This window comes from Tympanuchus pallidicinctus, unplaced genomic scaffold, assembly GCF_026119805.1.
Source record: "Tympanuchus pallidicinctus isolate F22 unplaced genomic scaffold, pur_lepc_1.0 scaffold32, whole genome shotgun sequence".
NCBI lineage: Eukaryota > Metazoa > Chordata > Aves > Galliformes > Phasianidae > Tympanuchus > Tympanuchus pallidicinctus.
In genome coordinates, this window is record NW_026294750.1 from 1,565,332 (window position 1) to 1,591,432 (window position 26,101).

The following is a 26,101-nucleotide window of genomic DNA, read 5'->3' on the forward strand; positions in this document are numbered from 1 at the left end:
TTCAAAGGAGGAAACATGGCGGAAAACAAAGGAGGCGGCGGCGGCGGGGAGGGGGCTGCCGAGGCCGGGCCGGGCGGCGGCGGCGCTTTGGAGCCCGCGGCCGCGTCCCCCTCGGGCGCGGCGCCGCCCGCACCCTCCGCGGCGCCTCCCGAGGAACGGGAGAGCCCGGGCGCGGCGGCGGCGGCGGAGCGCGGTGTCGGGGAGGCCGAGGCCGAGGCGGGGCCCGGGGTGGTTCCGGGGCCGGGCCCCAGCCCGGTTCCCCCGCTGACGCCGGCGGTGCCGGGGCCTTTCTCGCTGCTGGACACCTGCGCCGTGTGCGCGCAGAGCCTGCAGAGCCGGCGCGAGGCTGAGCCTAAACTGCTGCCCTGCCTGCACTCCTTCTGCCGCCGCTGTTTGCCCGAGCCCGAGCGGCAGCTCAGCGTGCCCGTGCCCGGCGGCGCCAACGGCGACGTGCAGCAAGGTGAGCGGGGCGGCGGGCGCGATCCCGGGGCTGTTGTGTGCCGCCTTCCGAAGCCCGGCCGGCGGGGGCTGCGCGCGTGTCCGCCGGCGATGCGGTGCCGCGATCCTCCGGAATCTCCCGGCCCTCGGCTGCGCTCTCGCGTCGCGCTTCCACGTGAGAGCTGGAACTTCGAAGTCGATCTGCTCGTTCGGGGAACGGCGCTGCGAATCGCGCCGTGCTTTTTGTTTTGGCTTTCAGGGATGCTGCGTTAGAGGCGCGGCTCTGAGAGGTGCTGAGCTGCTCGGTTCTACAAATAATGCCTTCTCGGCGGTGCTACCGGGTGCCCCAGGGTGCGGCCTCGGGTGCATCGTTGGGAGCGCAGCGCTCAGGCGGGTGGCACCCGGTTACCTTCTGTGCTATGGAAGGAGATTGAACCGCAGCCTTGGGTGGTTCCTCAGGTCTGAGCCCGGTCCCGTGGCCGGCAGGACTCTGTTTGGCCACTCGTCTAATTTTGGGAAGGACTCTGGGTTGCGTAGCAATGTGTTGTCACATGGTTCCGCGAGGAATAACTCAGCTGTGGTGGTTCTGCTGGCTGTGCTGACTGCAAGCAGTTCAGCTGGGATGTAGATCCAAGAAGGTCCATCACTTCCTGAAGCACGAGGCTCCCAACACAGTTTATAAAAGCACTAACTGAAGCACTCGGTTGATCTTTGGATCTCCCTTGCTAAATTCCAAGCTCTGTGTTTTACATGGTGTGTGCTGAAGGATATTGTGAAGTTAAGCTCGTTGTAGCAGTAATTAGCAACATTGTCTGAATATATCTGCTGAGGTACAGGTGTAGTGAAACCACAGAGTTTCTCTTCTTAGTTACTGATAACCTGGAACTTCAATTCTTGTCACCCACATTGTCAGAGTGCTTGATGGTGTGCTTTGGTGAGATAAGAATTCATCTCCTGATCAGGACCTCACAGATGTCACGAGTGAGGTGCGTGTGTAGGATCCCCGCTGGTGGAGCTGTGATTTCCATCTAATCAGTCTGTTGGTCTGCACGACCAAACGTGTTAGTGCAACAGGTCACTAAAGAGCAAAACATTGACTGACTAGAACTGCAGAGGTGCAGTTTTGTGGACAGCCCTCTCTGCACATTATGAATGCAATCAGTTGAACAGCACATGAAATGTTTACCAGCAAATCAGGTGAAAACAGGCATTCTCAGTGTAGAGAGGGCACCCTCTTGCTTAGCCTCACAGGTTCACCCCCTCTTGGCATAGATGGATAGTCAGGAATCCCACTTCCACATTTGTATTATCCTTAACTGTGAGCAGATGTTTCTTCATGAAGGAATTATTGGAAAATAATATACGTAGCTGTTCCTGAAGTGGGTTATGTGCAACCGAAGGCTGTCTCTGTGCTGCACTATTCTACATGCATCCATGTTTTCCTGCTATTTTTCTGTGTGCCTGTGACTACATAAAAGAATCACAAACACTATGGAAAATTACTGGTTCTTTTGATAGTTTCCTGGTTGTTTTCTTAATTAGTCTCAGGTTTTTATCCCTAAGTATTGTCAGTACTTAAAATCATAAATGTGTGTATTTATTGGCTAATAACTGTGAAAGCTGCTTGAGCGTGGGTCAGATACACACAGAGCAGTTCTCTGACAGCACTGTGCTGCTCTTCTGGTGGGTTGAACAGTAGGAATGCTTGGAAGCAGGAGCTGCTGGTGGTCTACATCAACATCTATTCTGCCCTGTTGTCATTCCCTTGAGATGCTGCTAATGAAGACAGAAGAAGGGTTTCAGTTCCTAAAAGTTTAGAAACAGTGACCAAACATAAAAGCAGTCATCCAGAGTTGTGGCTTTATATATTTAAAATACGTATGTTAGGTATTTAGCACGTAAACTAGTATCTCATACTCTTTCTAATTACTTTTAGGACATTGGTTTGTGCACTTTATTTGGTGGATGGGTGATTTCTCAATGCCTGATGTTTCATCTGTCCAACTGTACCCTTTCTTTTAGGTTGAATAGAAGCCTACAAGAAAATGCACTGTTGTGATTTTTTTTTTTTAATCACAGTATTAAAAAACGTTTATTTTTAAGTTAGAGACTTCAGAATGTTAAAGGGGCTGTAGGGCAGCTTTCTTACCCACCCAGAGCTGCTGCAGAGTGGTTACTATGAGGTGTCACTGCTTTGCTGAGGTTGTTGTTTATACTCTCTTAACATTATGTCAGTAGAGAGAACGTGTGGTTCTCCCAATCCCTTGTGAATGTCCCAACCTAGCCAGCCTTCATTAGGCTGGAAGCTTGAAAAAGAGCTGCAAGTTGCTTTCAGAAATGCCAAGGAAACAGAAAATTAGTCAGTGTATATGGATGTGTAATTCAAGGAAAAATACATTTAATGCTGAGTGCTGCAATTCGTAATAATTTATTATTTTGAGATGCTGAATTCAAATCCCATTCCCAGGGTTTGTGTATTTAGAAACACTGTATTAAATTACATCTTAAATTATGCACTAACTATTTTTAATCAGCTTTGGAAGGGAGGGGAGATAAAAATGATATTACAGCCACACAAACGTGACGTATCACTTAAAGTGAGCTTGACTGTAACTGTTTTCACTAAGGAAAGTTTATGGCTATTGCATCTTCAGAAACACATTGGAGCACTTAAATTCCCAATGGATGTGAGTGCTTTGCACGTGCAGTCACTGCCATGGATGCTTTCATGCCCTGAACATGGCAGGCGTTCATTGCTCTGCAGGCTGCTACGTGCCAATGGTGAGCGTGGAAGGGAAGTTTGAGTTGCTGGATTGCACAAGTGCTTGCCAGTATTTCCTGAGCTGTGAAGCATCGTTATGGCAATGCAAACATCTAAAAGGATTTTGAACTTACTCACGATTAACTTCGTGCTTCTGTTTTGGAAACCAGTCTGACGTGTGTCAGCCCAAACCAACCTGTCTTTAAGAACAGGTGTCTGAAATGGGGTTCTCTCCAGCAGCAGTGAGGGGTGAGGAAGGTGGATTGCTCCTGGATGATTTGGTGGAGTTTGGAGCTGGTTCTAATTGAGGTCGTAAACATCAACAGAAAAAATGTAAGCAGTTTCTTTGCAATCAGTGTCCTCAAGGAGGATGGCAGCTGCTGAGGCCACAGGTGTCACGCTGGGCCCTGTGCTCAGTGCAGGCCTGGCTGGAAAGGGCAGCTTCCCTGTTAGCTGAGGGCTGTAATCTTCTGTATGTTGTTCAGTTGCATTGCGATTTGCTGCAGGATGAAGTTGCAGACGTTGTTCTGATTTTGCTTTTTCTCCTCAGTTCACTCCAGTCGTTCCCTTCCTGACTTACTTTCATGTCTGTTTTACCTTGGGCTGCTTTGTTTCTCCTCCTGTTGCAGACCTGGAGAAACTCCCTCTGTCCTGGCGGCATGGCAGGCAGGAGTGGCTCACCGTGCTTGAAGGAGGCAAGGGCAGCTAATCACCAGTGTGATTTATCTCCTTGAAATAGATCTGGTGCTCTTTTTGAGTATCCACAAAGAGCTCAGTGTCGTCCAATTGCATTTACTTTTCAAAGTCTTTCTGGTATGCAAATGTACAAAAACTCTCAGATAGTTTGAAAGTACCTTCTTGAAAAATATATTTACAACAAAAATATGTAGGAACTTAAGACTGGATGGCATTTCTGGGATGAAAGCAGTAAGTGCCTTTGGAGTGGTGAACAGGTGCTTAAATCTGTGCAGGTTGTTCCTAAGACATCCGTGAGAGTCAGTTTGGTTCGTGCAGTGACTTCTCTGCAGTTGAGCTGAGGGTTTAGAACTGTAAGTTAGCAAGTACAGAAGAAAACAAAGTGGGTTTTTGGAGAACGCTGGGGAAGGAATTAATGTACATGTTACCTCTTGTTAAAACTGTGTGTGTACTTCTGTGAGTATGTCTGTAAATGGGTGGTGTGCTGCTGACAGGCAGGTGCAGTCGGCCTGAGAGGGCTTGTTAGTAGAAACTTGGAAGCGTTTTTGGTACTTGGTATTAGTTCTGCTTTTCTTTTTCCTTGAAAAAAAACATCCTGAAACCTTCAGGTAAGTTGTGATGTTACATCTGCCTCCCCAACCCGATGGAAATGGGCTGCGTTAGAACATAGCCTCTGTTGTAGGTGGGAGAATATCATCATGCTTTGGTACTCAGACATTCTCTCGAGCATCACTTGAAGGGCTTTCTATTCTTTAGCTTGGCTGAAAGTGCTGTGGGTGTGTTGGTGACTGCTGAAATGAGCGGTCTGAGGATTTTGTGTTTGTTTTCCCTATAACTAAGAAACATTTTGTGTTTTTCAGTTGGGGTAATCAGATGTCCGATATGCCGCCAAGAATGCAGGCAGATAGATCTGGTGGATAACTACTTTGTGAAAGACACATCAGAAACACCGAGCAGCTCTGATGAGAAATCAGAACAGGTACAGTGCTTTTCTGCTTGCCAGAATTCCTGTGCTGTTTGTTTTCCTGTGTATGTTGACGCTTCCCATGAGCCATGAGCCAGCAGTGTGCCCTTGTGGCCAAAAAGGCCAATGGCTTACTGGGGTGCATTAAAAAGAGCGTGTCCAGCAGGTCGAAGGAGGTGATCTTCCCCCTCTGCTCTGCCCTGGTAAGACCTCATCTGGAGCACTGCGTCCAGTTCTGGGCACCCCAGTACAAAAAAGACAAGGATCTCTTGGAAAGAGTCCAGCGGAGGGCCACCAAGATGGTGAAGGGCCTGGAGCATCTCTGCTATGAGGAAAGGCTGAGTGAACTGGGTCTGTTCAGCCTTGAGAAAAGGAGACTGAGAGGGGACCTGATCCAGATCTATAAATATCTAAGGTGTGGGGGGCAGAATGGCAAGGCCAGACTGTTTTCAGTGGTGAGTGGAAACAGGACAAGGGGAAACGGCTGGAAACTGCAGCATAGGAAGTTCTGCACCAATGCATGAAGGAACTTCTTTACAGTGAGGTGATGGAGCACTGGAACAGGCTGCCCAGGGAGGTGGTGGAGTCTCCTGCTCTGGAGATGTTCAAGACCTGCCTGGATGCCGACCTGTGCGACCTGCTATAGGGAACCTGCTTTGGCAGGGGGGTTGGACTCGATGAGCTCTGGAGGTCCCTTCCAACCCCTACAGTTCTGTGATTCTGTGATTCTGTGATTCCCAGGAAAGTGATGACAACTGACCTTTCTTCCCTTTGCAGGTGTGCACAAGCTGTGAAGACAACGCTAGTGCTGTGGGATTTTGTGTAGAATGTGGGGAATGGTTGTGCAAGACTTGCATAGAAGCTCATCAGCGAGTAAAATTTACTAAAGATCATATGATCAGAAAAAAAGAGGATGTATCTTCAGGTGAGTGTTTGGATATCGTTTAGTCCTGCCTGTAGGAGTGATATTTTCTCTTTGGCCCATGTGAATATAGAGGGGGAGGATTATTTGGGTACCAACCAGCTCTTTAGCTTTCTCCAAAGACTTGGGAAAAATCTATGAAATGCCATCACTGCAAAATTCGTAGCTTTAGAAATAGAGGAAAAATTAAATTTTAAACTGAAATGGCTTATTTACTAATACTTTGTATTGTTTGATGTTCTGTGTAGTAAGTGTCCTAAGCACAGAAGAAGCAGAATGAGACTGTCATCTTTGGAAAGAATTTAGATCGGTTCTTAGTGATCCTTTTAATTAATGGAATAACTAAGTGGAGGGGTTGGAATCTGGGAAGCACTGACAGCATGGTAGTTATATCCACTGGCCAAGGAAATGAGATCATATTTTGTTGTACTTGGTTATAATGAGCAGTTATAGTTCACCCAGTAGAAAAGTATATACAGATAAGCTTACAGTCATACTCAGTATAATATTGCAGTTGCATTGATGTTGCTGAGTCAATTGGAATTTGAATTCATTCTTAGGTTTTATCTCCTGGTTAGCAAAAATTAATGTGCATAGGGAATGTACAGTTGAAGCATGCAACTTCATTAGGGAAAGTTAATTCCTCAGCTATCATTTGATGGTGTCATTTGCATTCTATGGAAGTATTGGGGAAAACATTCTGAGAGCAGGTAAATGTAACTCTCCCTGTGTAGAGAGGATAGGTTCAAATTTGCTGTTTCTCCATCTAAAATTAGTTAAGATCTTCATGATTGTTCTGTTGTGCCACTGCAGAGTCGTAATACTGCACTGCTTTCTTCCATTGTTTTTGGCAAAATCTTAGTAGTAGTTAAAAATTGTTACTGTTGAGCTTATGTCCTGTGGACAACAATCTTGTTTTGCTTGTTGTATCAAGTAAACTTTTAAGGTTATTTAAATTTAAATGTCTTAATCCTAGTAAGCAATAACCAATTAATATTGAGTCAAATGAGAGAACTCTGCAAAGAATTAGTAATGTTTTTCCTTAGGACTGCTGTATTGTGGCCATCTGGGTGATAATCTAACCCCTGTAACCTGAGTGTGGGTGTGCCCCAAAGTGACTGTTCAGTAAGGTTCTTTATGAAGATGGAATCTGATAGCAAGGCCATATGGCAGGAACGTAGCCTACATTTGGCACACAGTTTTCCTCAGTAACTCTATTGGTAGTGAGGATTGGCCATTCATTATTTGCTCAGAGATTTTTCCTTTCTTGCTTTCTAGGCTGTGCAATATCCTCAGAGGCCTGAGCATTCAGTTAGCGTCAGCTTTTGATTCATGAGCTCTCTTTCTTTACCATAACTTGCATGTTGTAACAATCTTCAAACATTTTTGGGACTACAATGCGTTTACTTGTTTTAAACCTTACCTGCTGTGCCTTCCAGAAGCTCCTTTTCTCTGTGCCAAGCTCAAAAAAGCTTTACAGCACCGTGCAGCACTTTCTTAATGACTTCAGAAATGTTTTCAACAGTATCGATGTGTTTAATTGGAAAAGTCCCCTGCTTTAGTTAGGGCTTAAGTAATTTTATGACCCACAGTAATGTTTGCTCTGCATTTACCACTTCAGTTGCTTATGACTTAATGAGCTTTGTAAAGATTTTGAAGTGATAATTCAGAAGATCTATGGGTATCTGACAGTATAAAAGTTGGAGAAGTTCAGTCTACCCTGTAAAGTGTCAGAGGTGACTCTGCGTGGGATTTCATCTGTTGACATGGGTATGAAATCCAAGTGTGTATACCGATAGTCTTTGCAGGTAGCAGTGTCTCTGGAGTAGTTTTGATGGGGAGAGAAATTCCTCTTTCATTTTGAATACAAGAAAAGTGGGGACAGCTGCAGAAACTGCTGAACACTGGCACTGCAATTATTTCAATAAGAATGTATCCATAATTACTTCAGGGTGAGAACAGATCTGTAGTTGTCTTTGAATTCTTGGTTCTTACTTACTTAGTGTGGAAGTTGGTAGTTTTGCACTTCAGATTGTCTTAAATTTATTTTAAAATGCAAAAATGGTTTATTTTTAAAAACAGAGGCCGTGGGAGCATCTGGTCAACGTCCTGTTTTCTGTCCTGTCCACAAACAAGAGCAGTTAAAACTTTTCTGTGAAACATGTGACAGGCTGACATGCAGAGACTGTCAGTTACTGGAACACAAAGAACACAGGTACAAATATTACCATGTCTTACCTCCTTTGGTGCTCTGTCTCAGGGGAAGAAATACTATTGATTTCAAACAGTTGTGTCTGAACTGCTGTGTTATCTCTCCATCAGACATAATTCCTCACAAAGGAGAGCATGCGTGTAGTGCTGAAAGCTTCAGGTGATCAATTAACTGAGCTGTGTGATTGACTGGGCTCAGAACAATGTCCTCTGGGGTGGTTTGGTGTGGTGAAGCTGTTACCCAGCCTGGTGGTTATCAGTGCTGTCACTATTTGCATGACACACATAAAACACTTAAATAGGAAGTGCTGCAGCCCTGAACACCTGGAAGCAAAAATGGTTTGAGGACAAACAGATGAGGCAGTTTTTGAAAGCATGGATTTTGTTACAAGGTGGTCTCTCTGTTCAGGGTGAATTTTCTAAAGGCAAGGTATCGATTTCACATCATCACTGAATGAGGGGGGGGAAAACAGAAAGATATGGCCTTAATTGATTCAAAATTGCATCATTTTCATGATGGGTGTTGTCTCAGAGCTCACTTTTCTCTCAGCTGCTAGAAAAAATTTTGACCCTCTTTAGGAGATGTTCAATGCAGCTTGGTCGTGTAGTTGCTCATAGGTTTGAAAAAGCACTTTGCAGTGTTATAATAGAGAATCTGGGGATAAAAATACTCATTTATCAGCAAGTTGGTCTGCCAGTAACGCTTCTCTATGAAGGTGCTTAACAGCATGAATTTAGATTGTTTGTTTCTTTTTCCAGAGCAGTAATTAGTGTCATAGATTGCTAGAGCAGCCTGGAGAACTTTCACTTTTTAAACTACCACTCCTAGAATATTAACCTTGTATTCCTGCTGCGTTCTTTCATAGGCTTGAGCATAAATATTCTGAAAAGCACTCTTCTCAAGAAAGTCTTTATTTTCTTTTCATTCCTGTTTGTGCTCGATGCTAACAGATTAACAGTTCATAAATGGTTGGCTATTGTTTAATGAAAGAATATAACTATTACTGCATTTTCCTCATCTAGTGTTAACAAAATCATTTGTTAGACTCTGAATGGTGTCACTTAGCTGGGTTTTCCATAGGCAGCTGTCTTGTGAAATGATGCAGTGCATTGTTTCCCTGTGTAGTTGAAACTGAGGCACTCGTACAGATACAGTCCCTCTGGACATCGACAGAGAATTTTATTTGTAAATTAAACTGTGTATGTATGTGTGTGTATGTGTATATATATGTATATAAAAACCCATTTATTTCTGTATTTTTATCATACCTGTCATATTTTATCAAAATTTTGATGGTCACTGTAGCTTTACATCCAAATTGGGGATCCTTATTGGTCCTTGTTAACTGAGATCTTCTTTTGTATGTTGAAAAGGTATCAGTTTCTAGAAGAAGCTTTCCAGAACCAGAAGGGTGCGATTGAGAACCTGTTGGCCAAACTTCTTGAGAAGAAGAATTATGTCAATTTTGCAGCTACACAAGTTCAAAACAGGTAAATACCACAAAATGATTCATTGTTATGATTGCCTCCTTAATGAACAAAGGGGTTGGAAGGATACTGTCATGTTAGTTGATCCTATATCTTTAGTTGTATTGAACTTTAAAACTTGGAAAGTTAAAAATTTGGAAAGTTTTCTTTTCTAAACTAGTGTGCTTCTGTAAGAAGTTGTTATATGAAATAAATTTCAAAGGTGTTATCTTTTATGATGGCAGCTTTGATTAGAACTGAAAATTTACATTGACTACAGGTTTTTTTTTTGGGGGGGAGAGATCAAGTGAAACCCCTCTCACGGTTTCTGTTAAGTTCAGCTCTAGGTGACACAAGTTTTGGCTCTAATCAAGTCCTTAATATGTATTTGTTGTATATGGGAGTTTTGTTGCTGTTCCTGAACTGTGTAGCAAAGCTTGATTTGGAGGTGAATAGGAAGTTGACCTTTTTATTGTTATTATCCAAGCAAAACTTAGTGTATTTTATCTGAAAGGAAGACAAGCTTTTCTTTTGGTAGTTCAGCCTATAAATTCTAGCAATAGCTTAAGATCAGGGTTATCTTTTTTGCATTAATATTTGTGATCCTCAGACGTGGGAACCACCTTACTGACAAAGGAGCAAATACATGCTCTCAGAGTCCTTGTGTGAATGTGGAGACAGTGAGGGCATGTGATTGCTCCAAGCTTTTCATGCACTTAATTGCTCTTGGGAGCTCTTTCAGGAGACCCAGAATGGCTAACAAGGTGGACAAGTTGTGGATTTGGTGCATGCTTGAAGGAGATACAGAAACCCAGATATGTGGGAAAGAAATAAACTGAAAGCTCAAGAGATGTTACACAATTCTGTGATAAGAATTCAAGGCCAGTAACAGTGCATGGGAATTGTTATTGTTTTTTTTGCCTGTGGCAAAGTTTCTGGTTTCACTGAAAACGCAGTGAATTTCTGCAGTGTGTTTGGGTTCTGTAAAGGCTGTGATTAACTGCTGAGCCCAGTGGATCATGCAAGTGAGGTTTACTTTCACATGTTGTTCAGTTACGTTGTCAAAGTGTGGGGCAGGAGGTCCATCAGTAAAAGCTACAGGGGAAGGGCATTACAATAATATTGGTAATGATAGCAAGGGGTTTCAAAATGGCATTGTATGTGGTCTAGAAGGGTAAAACAGCATAGATGGAATAACTTCTGGAATTATTGCTATGTGCCAAAACAAGGATGTTTTGTCTGCTGTCTCAATGAAGGGTTAGTGATTTATTTTTTTCCTAATTTAGTTTTGATTTTGAATAGGAAATAGGTTGTGCTATCATAAAAAGGCATGCTTGTCCAAGGAGCTGAAGGGTATTAGACACCAGCAAAGACCATCACCAGAGAGAAAAGCATTGGTTTTTTTGTGGTCATATCAGGATGAACGGCATTACAAGTTGTGATTCCTGATGTAGCAGTGAAAAAGCCCTTTCAAAAGGGACACTTGAAATCTTTACACTCAGACTGGCTCATGTGCCAGGCAAAGTAAAGAATCCCAGTGCAGCACTGTGTTGTTGTCAGGGTTAAATTCTGTATATGGAACTCAGCATAATTTGCTTGACTTTTACTTAAACTGAGGAAGAAGTACAGTAATGGACATGATGAAGAGTTGTGAGGTGTACAAACTTAAAGGCCATAGTAGTAAAGTGCAGGAGATGAATGTAGACCGACTTCAGGCGAATCATTAGTGAAAGGAATTCTTAGTTATTGTTTACAGGTATGTAATGACAGTTTTGTTTACAAGCTTTCTTGGGGTGGAAGGGTCCATTTCAAGTTCAGGAATGACATCCTTTCTGGTTAGTATACAGTAGCACAACAATCTTAAGGCATCATGCACAAATTTTTCATAGTGAGAGAAGCCTAGTATGGACATATGTATTTGTGTTGATGCACACATGGAGTTTGCATATGTATAAATATATGAAGTAGATAAATGGCCAAGACTGTTCAGTTATTTCAAGTGAAACACACAGTGGCCATTTGAGATGACATATAGGTCTTACTGTTTAATTTTTTTCCTCAAACTGAAATTTTAAATGGCTTCTTCCAGTTGATTAACAGCTATTTCTGATTGAAATTAAGCATGCTGTCAGTTTTGCACGTATTAGAACTTTTTCCATGTTGAAATTGCTCCTTTACCTTGCAAGGGTGGGAAGTTGGATTTAGAGGCAAAATAGAAAGTCTGAATAGAAAATAGAAAGTGTCTGCCTGACATTGCATTTCTCTTCTTTTTTTTTTTTAGGATAAAAGAAGTAAATGAAACTAACAAACGAGTAGAACAGGAAATCAAAGTGGCTATATTCACCCTCATCAATGAAATCAATAAAAAAGGCAAATCTCTCCTACAGCACCTTGAGGTACAGTTAAGGGGGGAAATAAGTGTTGGTTCACTGTTTTCAATCTCCCATCCAGAACTCACATTCTGTGTTTGAAAACAGTTTGTTTGGTGTGACTGCAGGTCATGGAAGGCTCAGCATTGCGGAAGTGGGGCTGCAGAGTTTATCTGCCATATTCAGGAGGTATTTAGAGGCAGTTTCTGGTTGGGATAGGAAGCTGGTTGCAGAGTGCTGGCCACCCGTGGCTGTCACTTCCTGCTGCTGGGGTTCCACTCAGTACAGAGCTGGCTGTTTTGTTGGCAACTTATCTGGATCACTCCTCACATCCCTGTCATGCTGATGTGAGAGGCAGTATGAGAAAGAGGGAACTGGTCTGGTTTCAGTAGTTGAGATTTCGCTGTGATAAAACAGGAACGAAGCTCTTATCTGAGCCATTTTCCCTGCACTTTGAAACACGTGGAAAGACTGATAGTCTGCAGTAATAAAGAATTGTTCCTTGTGGTTTTAGTTTATATAAGCATTAGTATAAGCTTCTTATCTTGCTACAGTTTTTTTGTTACAAGAACTGTGATAGCAGTTTATATTTGCCTGTTAAATCTGAAATCTCCATTGTAATAAAGGTTTTTATTTCTTCACAGAATGTAACGAAGGAAAGACAGATGAAGTTAATACAACAGCAAAATGACATCACTGGTCTTTCTCGACAAGTGAAGCATGTGATGAACTTTACTAATTGGGCTATTGCAAGTGGCAGCAGTACTGCTTTGCTGTACAGTAAACGGCTGGTAAGGAAACATCTTCCCACTTGTCTGTGCAGTACAGAGAAAGTTTACTTAAAAGAACTTCCTAAATATTTTGTAGCTTCTCTAAATTATATCTAAGGAGGAAAAACTGACTTACCTGCGCTCCATTTAAGGAGCAAAACAAAACAGCCACTAGTATCACAATGGGCTACGTTTTCCAACTTGTAGAACAAGTTTCATTTGTAAATTAAGGACATAACACTTTTGTTGGAGGAGTGGGGTAGAGCTCTGTAAAGGCAACTCAGTGTTTCACTTGAGTCATGTAGAAATTGAGTAGCAGTACTGCCATAACACTTTGGGTTCAGTAAAACATTTGTTGTACAGTGGTTGATTTTGCCAGTGAACAGAATGCTTCCCATGCTATTAACCAGACATGCTAATTATAGTCCTTCATAGTGATCCAGCAGTTTAAACTCAGTGGGCAAATGCACGCTTCTTAACATTACTTTGTTGTCGTGACATTCTTGTTCTTGCTTTCCATTAGATAACATTCCAGTTACGGCATATTTTGAAGGCACGTTGTGATCCTGTCCCAGCTGCCAACGGAGCAATTCGCTTTCATTGTGACCCCACGTTTTGGGCAAAGAACGTTGTCAATTTAGGTGAGAAAACTTGGAGTGTTTACTCTGTGATACTTGAACAACTGAGTGAGAGGATTGGAGATACCTAGAGGCAATACGATCCTTATCGAGACAGAACTCAGCTTTAGCAGTGCTTTGTGCCATGCTAGCGTAACTTGCTGTTAAAGTCATGCAGTGATGGGATGTTATTCTCTGTCTCCAGCATCTTTTCCCAGTGTTTGCTTCCTTTCATTCTCACTGTGTTATTTTTTTTTTTCCCCCTGTTATGACTTTTTAAATTTGTCTTGCGTGTTTATGTTGAACATGAAGAACAGTTATGTCTGTTTTCTTGTCTTGGAAGCGTTGCAGTTACATTCTTTTAGTCTTTCCTCCTTTTTAGTTCTGTAATTTCTTGTTCTTCAGTTTTCTTTTTGCTTTTCTCATGTGTGGTTTCTGAAGGCCTAATGAGAAAATTTCAAACTTAAGTTGCTTTGCTACTGCCCCTGTGGGACATCAGTTAGACACATCTGAATCATTTTTCATTTATTGGCCTTTGGATGATAATGGAAGTGAAACTGTTCACTAGTTCTCCTTTTGTTTTATTCTTCAGGTAACCTTGTTATTGAAAATAAGCCAGCTCCTAGTTACACTCCTAATGTAGTGGTTGGACAAGCTCCTCCGGGGACAAACCACATCAACAAAGCTCCAGGACAAATCAATCTAGCACAGCTTCGACTTCAGCACATGCAGCAACAGGTGTATGCACAAAAGCATCAGCAATTGCAGCAGATGAGGATGGGACAGCCATCTGGGTCAGTTCCCAGACAAACCAACCCTCAAGTCTTACAGCAGCAGGCAAGTGTCTTGTATGCTGTTATTTCACGTTTCACCATAACACTGAGACTTAAAAAATGCCCTTTCAAAACAAAACGGTTTATAAACATGAAAATCTTTTGAAGTTTGACATGCTTTAAGTATGACAACTGTTGGCCTTTCTTGGTGTTATGTAACTAGTAAACCTACTTCTGTGGAAAGAAATCGGCTTCTTGTTTCCATGTTAAAAGCAAAAATTTTAAAAAACAAAAACCCTTGCAGCCTCCCAGGTTGATCAGCATGCAGACCATGCAGAGAGGTAACATGAACTGTGGGGCTTTCCAAGCACATCAGATGAGAATGGCTCAGAATGCTGCTCGTATACCAGGAATACCACGCCACAATGGACCACAATACTCCATGATGCAACCTCACCTTCAAAGACAAGTATATCCTGTGTACACGCTTCATTTGTGCCATCGTGCCAAACTTTCATTACAGTAGATGATACCTCCAGCTTTAAATGTGTTTATCTGTAACTTAATAACTCACAGCTACACATATTTATATGCTTTGTCATATTGCATACTGTACTGTGACATTTTTGCTACTGAATGTAAGAAAATTTAAAACATTAAAATTGAAAAGAATTTGCTTCTTTGTGTTACTAAAATGTACTGCATTTTAGTTCTGTGAAACAAAACATGGCAGTTTTTCACTTTCTAGTGGCATTCAGTTTTGGGATTTATTAAGGAATAGTCAGGAATAGTGAAATTGGAAGTGATGTGATTTAGAGGCTTTTAAAGAAACCACATTCTGAATTGTTTTTAAATTCAAACTTGAAGCACAGTGCTGAGCAACATATGGTGTTAAAAATAACTTCTATCATCAACACTAATGTGACTGGGAAACCAAAATGTCTTGGAACAATTAGTGTTTGTACATAGATACATGAACTCTAGAGTCCTCTGGAGGAAGTCATTACTTCAAGGAAATAACATCAGAATAATTTGTCAGAAATTCAGGACAAATCTGTACTGTATATTTAAGATCTGGTCACTTGTTTTTCCAAGTGAACATACATAGCAGTTGCTTTGCATTCAGTGCTGTCAGGTAACACTGATAGGAATTTGATTTTATGTCCATCCCCCTCCATTACTAAATTTGTGTTGAGGACTGCCATACAGTGCACGTGTTGTGATTTTACATGCAGGCTGGCTATAGGATTTGTCTCTAATGCAGTCGTTGTCTCTTCTCTTTTCCTACAGCATTCTAACCCTGGGCATGCGGGGCCTTTTCCAGTTGTTTCTGTGCACAACAACACTATTAATCCAACTAGTCCTACTACAGCAACAATGGCAAGTGCAAACCGTGGCCCAACCAGTCCGTCTGTTACAGCAATCGAACTCATTCCTTCCGTAACAAATCCAGAGAATTTACCTTCCCTGCCAGATATCCCACCCATCCAGGTCAGTGGAGAAGACCGAGCCGTTATGCTTTCTTCATCTGATTTGGTTATCAGTGTTTGTGGAATGGTTTAATTATTTAAAGTTGAAACATGATTGAAGTCTTTAGCCCTGGCTTTGGATGTACAACTGTTTTTGACTATATGGGGCTGGTGTACTTGGCCTGTGGCAATGCTGGGTGCTACAGTAACTTAAACAGAGATTTATCTGGAGCTTTGGTTTTGGTGTCTGCCTGGAAATGCAGCGTGACCACTGCTGCCTGGATGGTCTGTCACTGTACAGGAAGCAACCTGCTTAAAAACACATCTTAATTTCAAAGCATCTGCTGTAATACTAATAATTTTGTAATTTAATCTGAAAGAGTTGGGTTTAAGGGCCTTGTGTTTGTTTTTCTGATGAGGCTGCAGGTAATATTTGCTACTAACATCAGAGCAACAAAAGGAAAGGCTCGCATCTCTGAATGTGGATGATTAGTAGTGCTGAAGCTCTGTTCAGGCAGAACAAAAAGCAGTTTAACTGATTATGACCAGCTGTACCCCATTAGAAGTTTTATATATCAAGTTAGAATAATTGATAATGATTTCTAAAATATAAACACACAGCTTCTAGGTGCATTGAAAACACAGAATACTATAAAGATGCTGGGTTTTTTTAAATATCTTTTTATATTTATATTCATATATAATTGCTGTTACAGATTTTGCTTTATGAAAGAAACCTTTCCAGTTCTTTCAAGCTTAATCTCTCAGAGTTGCTTTCAGACATAAAAAATCACTTTGAATAAAATATGTTTCAGAGACATTGTTCAAAATTATGCTGTTGTTTGGTAGGTTACTGTAGTTAAAGTAACAGGGTGTCTTTTCCCTTGTTTGTAGTAGTGTCTAAAATGCGTGTTAAAAAAAGAATGAATGGCAGGAGGAGAATTCACATCATATTAAGGAAAAACAAGTTCATGATTTCTCTTAATATCTTAATTGTGGAATCACTCTTGCAGCATTAGTAATAAGCTAATTAATTAGTCTAACAGCACTTGTATGATTAACACACTGGACATCTGGGAATCAAGACAGTCTGGAATGGCCTAATGTTAATTGCACATCCTGACCATAGTGGAAGAACTCAGATAATCAGGGGCTTCTGAAAAATCTTACATGGAGTTTTTAAGTAGGGGATTCTGTTTGGACAGAGTGATTTCTGTATGGAACTGAGAAAAGTGTTTGCTGATGCCCAAACTCCTTGAGGAGATGGTGATCAATTCCAGTGAAGATGCTGATCACAGTGTAAAGATGCAGAAACTTAATTAGGCCTCTGATTCAAATTCTTGTTTTTGCCTTTCAGCTTGAGGATGCTGGTTCAAGTAATTTGGATAACCTTTTAAGCAGATATATCACAGGCAGCCATCTACCCCCACAACCCACAAGTACCATGAATCCTTCCCCAGGACCTTCAGCTCTATCTCCAGGGTCATCAGGTAAAGGCAATGGGTATTTCTATCAATTCCTGCCATGAAGAAAGTGATATTTTGTAAGATGAAAAATTGTTTTTTTCTCAGAAAAAAGTTCTTCTGGGAACTTAATTTTCCTTGAGAAATATCTTTACGGTAACAAGCGGCCATCATACGAATGCAGCATTCCAGATATGCATACAGACTGATCTGTCTGTGCTATGTTTCTGTCTTATGTTACTGCAACCCATTTTTGTTGGGTGTTGTTCAGTATGTTTGTACCAAGTTGATTTCTACACTGTTTCTTTTCAGGTTTATCCAACTCCCACACTCCTGTGAGGCCACCTAGTACCTCCAGCACAGGAAGCAGAGGAAGGTGAGTATGTGGCAGTAATGCTGCCATCAGATAGAGGAGTCAAAAAGTGAATTGCAAAAGGTCAATAGGGCTTTATTGTAACCGTGACCCAGTAACTGGGGAATGCTTACAGGAAGGAGATTTTTATTTAAAGCAGTTCTCTGCTGGCTCTTATCTTGTAAATATTGTGACACGCTTTGCCTTGAAATCATTCAGGCACACTTCAATTTCTTTGTTCTAATGCATTTTCCTCTTATTTATGTATCCATATCTTTCTAGCTGTGGCTCCTCAGGCAGAACTGCTGAGAAAACTAGTGTTAACTTCAAGTCTGACCAGGTAAAAGTCAAGCAAGAGCCGGGGACAGAGGAAGAGATATGCAGTTTCTCAGGAACAGTAAAGCAGGAGAAAACAGAGGATGGCAGAAGGAGTGCTTGCATGGTAAAGTTAGTTTGTGAAGCAGTATTTTATAGTATTCCTAGCAGCATGGTTAAGAATCCTGAAATCATAAAGCAGTGTTACTTTTAAGCTTCATTATCCCTTTAACAGCCTCTGAAGACTGTGAGATATTTGGCTCACAAAATATATCTTTTATATATGTATATATAAAAATATATTAAAATGTATATATAATATATATATATATATATAAAAATATACTTCACAAATGTATCTTCAAACATTAAGTGTGGGCCAGCTCTAATGTTGAATTGTTTCTGTAGCACTGCTAAGGCTCTTAATTATTAGAGATTTGTGACATAAATACCAATAGGATGGCACTGGCAGTCGTGCAGTGACTTGCTGTCTTAGGTAAACATTAAATGATGGCAGATACTTCCCTTGCTGATTGGGACAGGACTTGATGTAGTGATATGGCTGCAGATCATACCCAGTCCTTCAAAAGTTTAGTGTGTTGTGTTAGATGGTTGCTTATTGGAAGTAGTTCAGTAGAAGAATTAGAACTTTATTTTGATTTGGCCTGCGTTTAGGACTTTATCTGTTGATACTAAGATCCGATAGATGTAGCTTAGTCTGCATGTAAGATTTATTAGTTATCAAAACAAAACATGCCCAGCAAGTGTAGAGCGTTTGCTGCTTTTAATCCCTAATTAGTAAAAGCTGTGAGTAACCCATTGTTAGTAGGAGATGAGGATTTCATATGTGTGTATTCGTACTGAGACATCTTGCTGTCAATCAGAGCATAAATAAAAGTTTATCGTGACACATGTTAGTAGAAATGAGTCTGTTCTTGGGAGGTTGGACTTAAGAAAAAGTAGGTTTCAGGTCTCGTGTCCACAGAATGATGTGCTGCTTACTTGGGCAGATGGTGTGTAGTACTTTTAAATGGTGGGTGATACACTGCAATGTAAGGGGAAAGATGCCCTTGTTAAACTGACTCTTAGGTTTTCCTGTGCTACTTTCATTTCAGCTTAGCAGTCCTGAGAGCAGCTTGACACCACCACTGTCCACTAACTTGCATCTGGAAAGTGAATTGGAAGCCTTAGGAAGTCTGGAAAATCACGTAAAAACTGAGCCAGGAGACTTGAGTGAAAGCTGCAAACAGTCTGGGCATGGCCTTCTCAATGGAAAATCCCCCATGCGGAGCCTAATGCACCGATCAGCTCGAACTGGAGGAGAAGGCAGTAATAAGGATGATGATCCGAATGAAGACTGGTGTGCTGTATGCCAAAACGGAGGAGATCTGTTGTGTTGTGAAAAGTGCCCCAAAGTGTTTCACCTGACTTGTCATGTTCCAACACTCCTCAGCTTTCCGAGGTACCAGAAACAGTGAATTGGTTCCTGACAGCATCTCTGTGGTCTCAGTCACGTGACAGATTTCAAGATGGTACCAAAAGGTTTTGGTACTCCTCAAGATCTGCCAGCTCTGCATGACTTTTTGTAGTAAAAAATTTGGCGTTTTAAAGGCATGCCTGGATGGTTTTCACATAACTGATGAATGTTTATTTGATGAAAGTGTGATCTCTCAAAGTGTGATTCTGTTATGGAAAGTTCATTTTTAAGTCTTGATGAGGAAGTGGTTTTGAAGTATCTGAGCATACTTGGGAGAGGAACACGAGGGCAGGAAAAATGTCCCTGATGGGTATTTACCTTGAACATTATGGGTTATCCCCTATCTTTACATATCCAAGTCTTTAATATTGTACAGTGTAACTTGTAAGAGCCAATGAAAAACTCTTTTGTGGTCAGCACTGATGAGCTTTTTTTTTTCTGTTCAGTGGAGACTGGATATGTACATTCTGCAGAGATCTAAGCAAACCAGAAGTAGAATATGATTGTGACAACTTGCAACACAGCAAGAAAGGGAAAACAGCACAAGGCCTGAGTCCTGTGGACCAAAGGGTATGTCTCAGATTTGTAGGAATCGGTTCCTTAGAAAAAAAGTGCTTTCTGATGTTACCTGTCCCTCGCTATTTCTCACTATATTTTTGCTTTGACTGCAGCAAATTAATTACAGTAACAGGTTTAACAAAGCAACAAATGAGTAATAAGATTATCTTGCTTGTGAGCACATGTCCTGGTCTTAGTGACTTTTTGGAAGTTGTCCATTACACTGAAACTACAGTAATCCAGTAGCTAAAACTTCCATCTAAATGCATCCTGTAATGTACACGAATCTCTTTGTGTTTTAAGTAGGCTTTAAAAGTGATACAGCTTCCCTACAAATAGTTACGTGAGCCTGGCATGTTACGTTTATGCTGTGAGAGATGCTACAAACTGTTGCTCTGTTGTGAAAGGTATAATGACCTTGGCATAATTATTTTTAGCTTTATCAGTCAGCCTGTGCACAAAGTGTTATGGTATTATCAAATCAAATTGCTGCAAAGGAATTACGAGGAAAGGAAAGAAAAACATTTGAGCAGGGAAAGAAGAAAAGTATGAACTGAGTCTGCAGTTACCTTTGGGCAAATATGATTGTAGTTGATTGGGTTTTTTTAATTTGACTTTCTATTAGTGTGCTTCCACATGTTTGATTTAGCCTTAGATATCTGGCTGGAAGAAGGAAGCAAAAGGGGAGTATATCCCTGCTATGTGAGCAGTAAGATGGTGTTCTACTCCTGCCCCCCCCCTCCAATGCCCTCCTAAGGACCTTCACATTTTATAAATCTGTAGAGATCGTACTTCAATTTTCCAGTACAAAGTACAAACCCATTTAAAATTAGGAAATACAAACTTCTGGACCAAGGATAAATTAAAGATGTTAACATGAAGCTGTTTATTTCTTTGTAAGAAATGTGAACGTCTCCTGCTTTACCTGTATTGTCATGAGCTGAGCATTGAATTTCAGGAGCCAGTCCCAGCCTCGGTGAGTTCCTTTTTTGAAATAGCTTATGGTTTATTTTTATCATAGCATCTCTGTAAGGCTAGAGGTGAGTTTGGGATGGAACTAACTGCTTCTACTTGAAGCAGGTCCCCTTGATCAGTCTAAATCATTCAGAATTTCATGATTCTGAAGGATACAGAAGCTGATTCTCTAGCTTGTCTGTGCAAAAGCTCTAGCCTCAGTCCTAAGCCCTGATATTTAAAGTTACTCCTGTTGACTTGAAGGAGGGCTTGTCAGGATACTCATTAAATTCAAAATGTTACAAGAAACTTTAGAAGAACTTTTAAAAAATTTTTTTATTAAACAATCTTAAGGGATGAGAGAAACTATTTTGACTTTTTTCAGTTGTAAGGCTAACAAATGTATTGCAAAGTATTGCTGTTCTGTGACAGGTAGAGAAGTTTGGGAAGAGGTTGTTAGAAAGTTTGAGGAAAGGAACTTGTTCCCACTTCAGTGCACATGCATACTATGTATGACAGTATCATCTGGTTGATACTTTGAGAAGCAAAGGCATTTAGTGCTTCTGAGAGCTGCGTTGCCCTTGTAGTGACAAATCATTGTTTATTCTTCACAGATACCAAACTACTACAAAATAATAAAGAAGCCAATGGATTTATCTACAGTGAAAAAGAAACTGCAAAAGAAGCATTCTCAGCATTACCAAACTCCCGAGGACTTTGTGGCTGATGTCAGGTTGATCTTCAAGAACTGTGAAAGGTTTAATGAAGTACGTTAACTTCCAATCTGTTTTCATCTATTTATTTTTTTCTAATTTATTTCAGTATGGTTCTGAAGCTTCTCCAAGTAGAAGCTGTGCTTCCAGTTGTAAAGTTCTTATTATGGAGCAGGTGCTGATTCATTAAATAATGAAAAATGATGCAATTACAGAACTAGCTCTTGTTTTCAGATAGATGAGGAGATCTAAAGTCCTTAAAATGACACAAACTGTACAGAGTGTTGTTCTTAAACTCAGGACTTAACAGTAGAATTGTATCTATTGAGTAAAATGCTGAGAAAAAGTGCTTCTTTGACAGATACTGTACTGGTTTTTGTGTCAGATGCAGGCTGAATCCAGAACAGCAAATTGTTCATTATTCCTAGTGTCTATCCTTAGTGCTTTAACTCATGGGTAGATGGGCTATCATAAAAACTAGTGCTCAGGAGGTGACTTTGGTGTGGAGTTTATTGTGGAAATGTGACTGACTTTGCAGTGAAGCCATCTGATAGTGAAATATTTGCACCTTACAAGTGGGATGTGAATTGGAGAGATGCACCATAAGGGTGCTATCATGAGTTGGAACAATGGAAAAAAGATTCTGAACATCAAAACCATCTGTGGTGGTGTACTGCAACAGAGCAGTTGCTAAAAAAAAGCCAGGCATTTCTGAGATAGACCACAAAAAGCCCTAGAAAGAAAGCATTGCCAGGAATGGCTTCTTTGTGATCCTAGAAATCCATCAAATGGTTGATATTTCTTCTGTAAAATGCAAGTTTTGCAGTATTTGGGCAACATTTCTGGCTGTGTGAAGAGCTAAATTGAAGTACACAGATACATATTTAAAATCTTGACTGCTTCACGAGTGCACTAGTGAAAATCAAGTTGAAGTACTTCTTAGATTGTGATGCTGCATGCTGTAATTACAATCTTTGGGACTTTGACAGCCCGACTCCCTTGTGTCTCTGCATTAGGTGGAAGAAGTTGCAATTATGTGAACTTCTCGTTCAAGGGAATTAATGGAGCATCTACTGTAGAGGAAAACATGCTACAGCTCTTAGGGGCAAGAGTAAAACCAGGGAGCAAGGACTGATGGATGTTTTTTTAAAAAAAGGTCTTTCAGACTTGTCTCTCTGTTTAAAATTCCAACTAATGGCAAAAGATGAGTCACATTAACTGTAATATTGAGCAGCACCAGGTCTAGTGCCTCTAAGCCGTATTCTCTTAAAGAAAAATAAAGTGGAGTATGCTCCCAAGAAAGCAGTCTCGTGGAACACTTAACTGTCAGATTGAACTGAGACTTTTCCATGATAGTGCATGAGTTTGTAATGAAGAAAGCAGTCATGAGTAGTGTGCAATTTATAAAATGACTCGGAGCCATTTACTTGTAAAAAACTGTGTTTTACCAAAGGTTTATTTACCCCATGTTGCCCTCTTAAGACTGTTTTAAACTTGCTTCCACTAAGTTTGAGAACTAAAGAGGTGTAGTCCACAACAAACTGTTTTCCTGTTATGGCTGACTGTAGTCATCCAAGCCTATGCAATCTCATAACTTTAGGAAGGATTATAATTTCATTTTTTTTGACTCTGGTATCCTTTTTAGATGATGAAAGTTGTTCAAGTTTATGCAGAAACACAAGAGATTAATTTGAAGGTAAGCGTTTTAGACCATGCACACTTGGTGAAGGGATGTGCATTTCCAACAGGTGAATATTCCTGTCTTCTTTTATTTGCAGGCTGATTCAGAAGTAGCACAGGCAGGGAAGGCAGTTGCATTATACTTTGAAGATAAACTTACAGAGATCTACCCAGACAGGACCTTCCAGCCTTTGCCTGAATTTGAGCAGGAAGAGGATGATGGTGAAATAACTGAGGACTCCGATGAAGATTTTATACAGCCACGTAGGAAACGCCTAAAATCAGATGAGAGACCAGTGCATATAAAGTAATCTAATTATATGGACCTTGAATTTATTGTAAAAACTGTTATTTAAGTGTTCCTGGAATATTACCATGCCTATGGTGGCCGTCTTGAAGAAGCTGATAGCTTTTTAAACAGTATTAGAGTACAAAAAACACTTGTACAGAAAGGTATTCTCATCAGAAGGGGAAAAACTGTATTGTAAATTTTTGATGGATTTTCTTTTTTTTTTTTTTTTTCCCCCTTGGCTATTTTCTATTTCCTTTCTCTTCCTGATGGAGGGGACACAAACTCATCCTGGTCTCAGATAGAGGTGGATGAATGTTGAAGAGAAGCAGATTTGAAAAGAGATGTTCCATGTACAGATGAGACGGCTTAGTAAAATGTTGTGCAGGACTGGACCAATACAGTTGCTTTGTGTTACTTTCATGCTGGACTATCATGTAAAACTGTAAGCAATTTTCCCCAGATCCCCTCTTTGTGTGAACTGAAATGCGTGTTGGGTCATTGCTTTCATCATCTCATTTAAATGCTGTTGTGAATAACTGATCTTCCGTGTTGATCCAGTTACCTAAATTTGACTTTCTTTACTACATTTTGTGTACAGCAAAAGAAAAAACAAAACAAAACAAAACAAACCATCATTAAACTGTTCTGAATTGGCGACTGTAGGAGTGTGAGTTCTTGACAGGTTGAGACTAAGCTGGTTGCAGCGATTGCTTTTCGGTAGGGCTGGGTGTGTTTGTTACAAATCTGTCCTCATGGCACAAACCCCGAGTTGTATCATCTGTTCTTGGTCCCCCTAACGAGGCAGAATGTTGTCTTCAGCATTTGTTATCTCATGTTCTGTACTTAAAGAGGTAATAACTGGTTGGGGTGTTTTTCCAGTCTTCCTAAATATCAGTTTCTAATAGACTGCTCGGCAAACAATAATCTGTTAACTACCAAATGTGTAAAATTTCCTGTATTCACTTTGTCTTACTTGTAAATAGTAAACTGAGATTTCTTGCAGATCAGCAACATTTGCTGACCTGTTTTTAAGCTAATATGTATTCTTACGAATTGTTCCTATCAAGAAAAAGATTTGTAATATATGCTGTCTATTTCTGACATTGCATTCATTTTGAGATTATATCTTACTTTTATTAAGAGTGCTACTCAGAACTTTCTTCAGGAGCAGCTTGTGAGTGAAATGGTCTGGAAAGATTGGAATAAACTCGTTGAGACTGGGTTGCTTGCACAGGCCAGGGCTTGGCATTGAATGGTTGCTGGTCAAATACTGAAAAGAGGTCAACTTCTCCATTCCACTTGTGCAGTGCCTGCCCATTGCACACCGTGTTCATCCTAGCATTTCAGGTTAGGAATGAGGTCATCCCAAAGTAATTACAGTTTGAACAGTTGCTTTGCTAACACAGAAATCAATACTAGAGCCAAGAAATGTAATTTCTGGCCTTCGTATGGATCTCGTTAAAAGTTAAAATGAAGAAATTCCGTAGTCAGGTGAGGTCAAGATGACAGACTATAAATTTGCCATTAAGATTTTGTGTGAATACAGCAATTCTGTGGTGTATGACTGGGGTTTTAATACATTAAGCATGGGCAACTCCTGTGACTGCTCATTGTATGTGCTTTACTCTAACAATGGTAAAGATCAGTATTTCGAGCACAATGTATCAGGTTGAGATGCGCTCTCAGAAGTGCTTATGCAAAGTCAATTGAGATTTTATTTCTTTTCATAGCAGCCAAGCAGATGTACGTTGGGACTGTACCTCTCACCATAAGCAAGGAGACTGAAGGTATTTGTAACTCTGAGCTCACCACTTTGGATTCTATGAGCTGTACCAAGGCGAGGTACTGCTGCACAGGAGAAGACAAACTGATTTTTCTCCATTTTTTCAGACGTCCATATAGTGTCAGCTTCAATCTAGTTTTTACCAGTTTGTATGCAAAAGGAAAAGTTATCCTCCTCAAATGTGTATTATACTGACATATAGCCCATAGCAGAGGACGAGATGTGTGAATAGGACACCGGTGGTAACAAGGCATCATTACTGGCTATGTGTATTGCCTATTTATGCGTTTCTAGTTTCTCATTTTCATTTTGCAAAAGAATATTATTAAAATTATAATGAAAATAAGATTTTTTTGTGAATTCTCTTCAATTGGGGTCACTGTTTTTAGGTGCTTAAGCGCTCTAGGTTCTGTACCTTCAGGCCTCAGCTTTGTCACCATTCACTTTGTGAAGCACTGGTCCTTGACTGCAGATTCCTACTACCTGAACTGGAGCATGGAACAAATGCTTTGTCCCATCCACTGAAAGGGAGAAGGACCCCGGTAGGAAGCTATGGTGCAGGGGTGACGTGGAGCCATGCTGCTGCAGATGGGGTAACATCTCTTTTCCTGCCAGCTACCAGACTCCAGAGCAGATGTGTCAGTGTTTTAAAACAGCCTCTCTGACAGATTTTCTGCTTTCTCAGAGAGCGAACCAAACTTTGTAGTCTTGCCAGTTAGTTTGCATTCCAATAGTTCATCTGCAAACCACGCGTGATGCTAAACTCTGACCTTGCACATGGAACCCAGTGAGCATCCAGCGTCAGTCCTATTCAGCTCATCAGTCCTCAGTAGCGTCATGGGGAACTGAGCAGCAAGTCTTAAGCATTTATTTAATACAAAGAAACAAAGGAACACTCTGAATTCCGAGTACAGAAATTCAGGGGTTCTTTTGAAGTCAGCTAAGTTGCTTTTGAAAATACTCAAAGGGATCGATGGGTCACTGCTGATGCATTTCTTACTGTGTACCTGTAGGTGTTCATCCTGGAACTGGTCATGGTTTGCTCAGTCGAAGCAAT

At 40.9% G+C, this 26,101-nt stretch overlaps 1 protein-coding gene across 1 annotated transcript; it reads left to right on the top strand.

The window, feature by feature from the left end:
* TRIM33 (tripartite motif containing 33) lies at nucleotides 1-25,390 on the top strand. Its single transcript, XM_052698276.1, has 20 exons — nucleotides 1-460; nucleotides 4,756-4,874; nucleotides 5,637-5,784; nucleotides 7,864-7,996; nucleotides 9,367-9,483; nucleotides 11,741-11,855; nucleotides 12,473-12,619; nucleotides 13,122-13,239; nucleotides 13,808-14,052; nucleotides 14,293-14,457; nucleotides 15,279-15,479; nucleotides 16,815-16,947; nucleotides 17,233-17,296; nucleotides 17,555-17,714; nucleotides 18,703-19,049; nucleotides 19,511-19,634; nucleotides 20,524-20,598; nucleotides 21,191-21,343; nucleotides 22,935-22,985; nucleotides 23,068-25,390. Exons 1-20 carry the CDS (start codon nucleotides 16-18, stop codon nucleotides 23,278-23,280), a joined length of 3,273 nt encoding a protein of 1,090 aa, XP_052554236.1. The 5' UTR covers nucleotides 1-15; the 3' UTR covers nucleotides 23,281-25,390.
* Nucleotides 25,391-26,101: the final 711 nt, after the last annotated feature.

Coding starts and splice junctions, on each gene's coding strand:
- TRIM33 (XM_052698276.1), top strand. CDS start 16: ATGGCGGAAAACAAAGGAGGCGGCGGCGGCGGGGAGGGGGCTGCCGAG. Junction 12,620..13,121: donor TGCTGTACAGTAAACGGCTG/GTAAGGAAACAT, acceptor GCTTTCCATTAG/ATAACATTCCAGTTACGGCA. Junction 13,240..13,807: donor AAAGAACGTTGTCAATTTAG/GTGAGAAAACTT, acceptor TTTATTCTTCAG/GTAACCTTGTTATTGAAAAT.